This window comes from Pocillopora damicornis, chromosome 4, assembly GCF_964200805.1.
Source record: "Pocillopora damicornis chromosome 4, jaPocDami1.2, whole genome shotgun sequence".
Lineage (NCBI taxonomy): Eukaryota > Metazoa > Cnidaria > Anthozoa > Scleractinia > Pocilloporidae > Pocillopora > Pocillopora damicornis.
In genome coordinates, this window is record NC_142673.1 from 8,394,138 (window position 1) to 8,399,132 (window position 4,995).

A 4,995-nucleotide genomic window follows, 5' to 3' on the forward strand; every position below is an offset into this window, starting at 1 on the left:
GGTAAGTCATCAAGATTTTTATCAGAAAAGCAGATGTACCGTCTCAAATTGTAATTTTCAGTTTGTTTCACAATTTTTATCAAACGATCATGATGTTGCATCGGAGTGTAAAAACTCTGAGGAAGAAAAAAATAAAATATCCACAAAATCTTTCGTTATATCACACTGTCGATATCGCAGGAGGGTCGTTTGTTCGAATTCTGTCCAAGCCTGAATGATGTTTTCTTCATTTTCACAGCTACTCCGATTCTGTTTCCAACTTCAGCTAAACGATATCTGTCTACAAGCATCTTTATTCCGCAATTCAAATATATAATTTAACTTTTGCTGTATTCGCCCTTCACGCGCGTATTGCGAAAACTGCCATACAGATCATTTCCTCACAGTTGTTTTACTATCTCAGCTGTTAAACTATCGCCCGACTATTATGGGTTCGAGTCCAGTCTGGAGCTGACATTTCAATTATTAATATTCTACAGCAGTTGTGTTCCTGACTATAATTTTCTTTCATTACATAGTATTGTTTTTTGATATTGTATGAATTACGATTTACTAAAGCTCAAAAATACTGAGAGAAATTAGTCGCTTTCGATTTTAAATACTTCAGCTTAGAGACCTGAAACTTTCGAGAAATCTTTCGGTCTACGTTTCATTTCAGTCACGTTTCTCGAAAAGTAGAAAATGTCTTGTCACTCAACTTGAATAAAAACCAACGCTTATAGCCTCGAGAACAATATCATTGAGCAATTTGCCACGCTTTGCAGTTTTATTAAAAAGTAATTTTTTAAAATACAAACAGCCATAAACACATTCTTTCAATAAAGTTTCATTATTTTAATTTAAGGGATTTACAACAAAATATATTTCCAAATATAAATAAGAGGAAACATAACTAAGCCAGAAAACAGGAATGTAATTCAAGAGCGCCTCAGCCAAAGTTATTCCGAGATTTACTATTTTTAGTTCGTCAATATTTCCTCGTCAATGTTTATATGAGACCTTACTTCGACAAGTACTCCTTAACATGCCAATGTTCAGGATTTTGTTATAATATTCAAAACCGAATTTCGGTTTTATGAATCAAAAAAGAGCTGTTTTCGCTTTTTGTAAGGTATTTGCCTTTTCTTTCTCACGGGTGTAAGATCGCTTTTTCGTTTTTTTATGGAAATATTGGCCATTATTCCGGTTTTCGATGCGCAACAATAGTGCTTCGAGACATATCTCAGCATTTTGACTTGATTTTTCGCAGTGTCCTACTTTTTCTCGTTGTGTTCACTGCTAGCTACAAGACAAGGAAGCGGAGTTACCGAAGATGGCCGACGATCTTGCATCGAGAAGTTTAGCACTGGTTATCCTCGAAGGCTCCTCTTTGATCATTTTAAACCTCTTCTCACTGGCAGGAAATATCATGGTATGCTTATCTGTTTACAGAAATCCAAGGTTACGCACTCACACTAATCTTTACATCATAGCATTGGCTGTGAGCGACTTGCTCTCCGCTGTCTTTGTGATGCCTCTCGGTGAAATAGTACTGTTCGCAGGAAAATGGCCGCTTGGAGAAGCCATTTGCGAATTTCACGCCTTCATGAGTCTCTTCGTGCTCTACGTCTCACCGGCAACCATGGGTTTAACAGCTGTGAACCGATATGTTCGTATGTGCAGATCAAACGCAACCTACCAGAAAATATTTTCACCCAGAAAGTCTCGTTTATGGGTGCTCCTCGTCTGGTTGTTTGTGGCTTGTTACACCGCAATTCCAAAACTGGCCAAATTGCAAGACTATGAGTTTGTGCCTGGCTATGCGCAATGTTCTATCAAACACCTTGGGGAACGCGGCAAGCTAATCCACTACATAATTGTTTTAACACTTTTTCTTGTCATCCCTATGGTTGCCACAGCTTTTTCTTACTCGAGAGTTCTAAAAGTTGTTCGTCAACATCTGACAGAGATTTCTCCCTCGTTGAGACGACTCGGAGGGAACGACGCACGCGTTTCCATTCAAGAAATTCGACTGAGCAGGTCGCTATTCATTGTTGTTTTTACCTTTTTGGCATGTTGGATTCCTCTATGGGTTATAGTCATAATGAGACGTTTTTCATTAGTATCACACATGCCAAGAAATATAGAACTGTTGTGCATGTTTTTTCTTTACGTTTCAAACACTATCAATCCCGTCATATATGCCGGAATGAATTCTACATTCAGGAGCGAGTTTCGCCGTATCATATCTTGTGGGTGGATGACTTTGTGCGCATGCACCCAGCGACAAATTGAACAAGAAGAACACGAACTTGGCCCAGTGATGTCTAAGTAACAAGGTCTGTTACAACAAATTTATTTTATTTGACAATTTAAATACACATGTAACAATCCCTACCCACAAAATAGCGAAGCTAACCGAGGCGGAAGGGAAATAAACATTAAAAATTCTTTAATGACAAGTTGGAATGAACAACTTGTGACAGTTTCACATAATAATCTAATTCAAACGTCGAACAAGACATAATTTTTCTGGTGAGCTTCGGCGATATACAAAACACTGCCATTTATGGGTTTGAAAAAGGTGCTCATGTAACACTAAGAAATAGTCTCACAGGAGTCTTAAATTCTTTGAAGTAAAAATAGGAAATCCTCAGGAGACTGCACTGATGCTGTAATTTTTTTTTCTTTCAACTGCAAAGAGATCTGCGAAGTTATTACAATATTTCATTGGGTGTCAATTGCCGTAGCTTCTCCGTAACTCCCTGGTAAAAGAAATTAGTTCATGAAAACAAAGTTTATATTAGTAGAAATGGTTCAGCCAATAAAATCACAGATCACCTGCTAACCAAAATTCCTGGAGAAGGATTCGAGTTCACAAAAGTATTTACTACAAGAAATAAAAAAATAACGATAATAGTAAAATTAAAGTGATAACAATAATAACGATGATGAGGTTCATAATAATTACAAGTTTTTTATTCATACAGCATTTTATATTTTCTCCCTTGTTTTAAGTCCAGGATTCATGGAGATAAACATGATGTAATTTATTTTGCATTACTATATCAAAATTAAAAAATATTTTTCTTTTAGCAAAGTAGTAAGTTGGTAGGATATGGATTTTCAAAAAGATTGTATCATAACATAAATGAAAATAATAATGATGATGATAATAATGATAATGATAATGATAATAGTAATAATAATAACGACGAAAATAATAATGATAGTAATAATAATTAATATATAACAAGACAACACTGGCATTTGCATAAAAAGGTTTAATTTTCATTAATCTATTAAAATAGTAATAATAATAAAAAACTCAGTAATATAGAACTTGTACAGTTGCCGTAAGAGATATATATTTTGACGCTAAATTTAGCAATCAGTCTAACACTTAACTCTTCAATACAAAAATTTTGTACTAAGATTTTTTTTTGTACTCAAAAAATCGTAGACGAAGAAAAAGATCGTTAAAACTATTGCTGAGGAAGAGCACATAGAAACGGGAACATTGGATAATTACTTCCCTACTTCCAGTGTTGTTTTTCTCGTGAATTTCTTCAATATTTTAAGTTCCACTAGTCAAATTCATTTTTTCCAAGGTTCACATCATTGATTAGTTGGAAAATCTCAACGGGCAAATGAAACTTTTGCGCGAAATTTTATCCTGATTAGGCAAACTGCATTTCAAAAACCTTTTGAAAACCATTAAAACTTCGCCTTCTCTATGGCTTCTAGATAAACATATTCGCAACTGAAAAAAAAACTTGTAAAAATTAATTCAAGTAATTTAGATTTATGTCTCTTTTCCATAAAATACAATTAAAAATGTATTATCTACTTTAGTTATCTTAGTAATGTTTACAAGGTTCAACTAAATCCTCAAAATACATTTCTGGGCTGACGTAAGATCATTTAATTTTTAAAATTTATTTACAAAAATTGTGTATTATCAACAGAGCATTGGGACGCATAAAATGGTAACCCAGCGAGTATTTGTAAAAGTCAAGTGCACATTTGACTAGCCAATCACACTGCGCTCTTGTATCATATTGTTCTGAAGTTGTTGTCGCTCGGTGGACGATTAGCCGGAAATTTGTGTACAAATGCATTGCCCCTGACTTAAATTCTTAAATGATGGGCACCTCGTAGCGACTTCTTAGTCAAAGAGTTTCTATTCCTTCCGAGGCGAGAACCTCATTCGGCATCGGCAAACTGTAGGGATGGCTGACCAGGAAGTAGATGAAAACATCTCTTAATCCTGTCATAGGATGTCACCTCTACATCAGTTAACTTTGAAGTTAAAAGAAATCAGACACATTTTATAAATGACATGTTGAAATTTTATCGAATAGCAAATACGATACCAGAGATCTACAACTCAGGCATAATTTAGTTACTAATGCCCCATTCACAACGGCAGTACATATTAAGTTCCACTAGTTCCACCAGGTGGGTGTGGTGGGGGAGGTCAGATGGGGACAAGAAAAACTGTATCAAATAATTGTACATTGCTGTATTATATGATTGTAAGAAAAAGATTGTAATATTACCATTGTGATACGCGTAAAAAGATTGTAAAGTAATATTTTACTGTAATTCTAGTGAAGTAAAAGTTACTAGTTGAAGTTAAAAAAAGATCATACACATTTTATAAATGACTTGTTGAAATTTTATTGAATAATAAACACGACACCAGAGACCTACAACTCAGGCATAATGGCGTAACTAAGCCCATTCACAACGGCAGAACATGTTAAGTTCCACCAACTGGGACTAAATAAAAATATCACCAGAAAACTGGACTGATTGGTTCGAATGATCACTGAATTCTGTTTCAATTGAACTAAATGTGAAGTCGACAAACATCAGTTTAAGCCCTTTCTATCAGGAAAACAATTCAGTTTGTAGTAAATTCCTAACACTCGTCGTTCGGTTGACTATTTCATTTATTCTCTCCTTAATTACTCAAGTTGATACAACGGAGACTAGCTCTGATCTCTCTAG

At 34.9% G+C, this 4,995-nt stretch overlaps 1 protein-coding gene across 1 annotated transcript; it reads left to right on the forward strand.

The window, feature by feature from the left end:
* The first annotated feature begins 668 nt into the window (after nt 1-668).
* LOC113680771 (melatonin receptor type 1A) lies at nt 669-4,693 on the forward strand. The gene has a single exon (XM_027197814.2). The coding sequence runs from the start codon at nt 1,313-1,315 to the stop codon at nt 2,312-2,314; it is 1,002 nt and encodes a 333-aa protein (XP_027053615.2). The 5' UTR covers nt 669-1,312; the 3' UTR covers nt 2,315-4,693.
* Nucleotides 4,694-4,995: the final 302 nt, after the last annotated feature.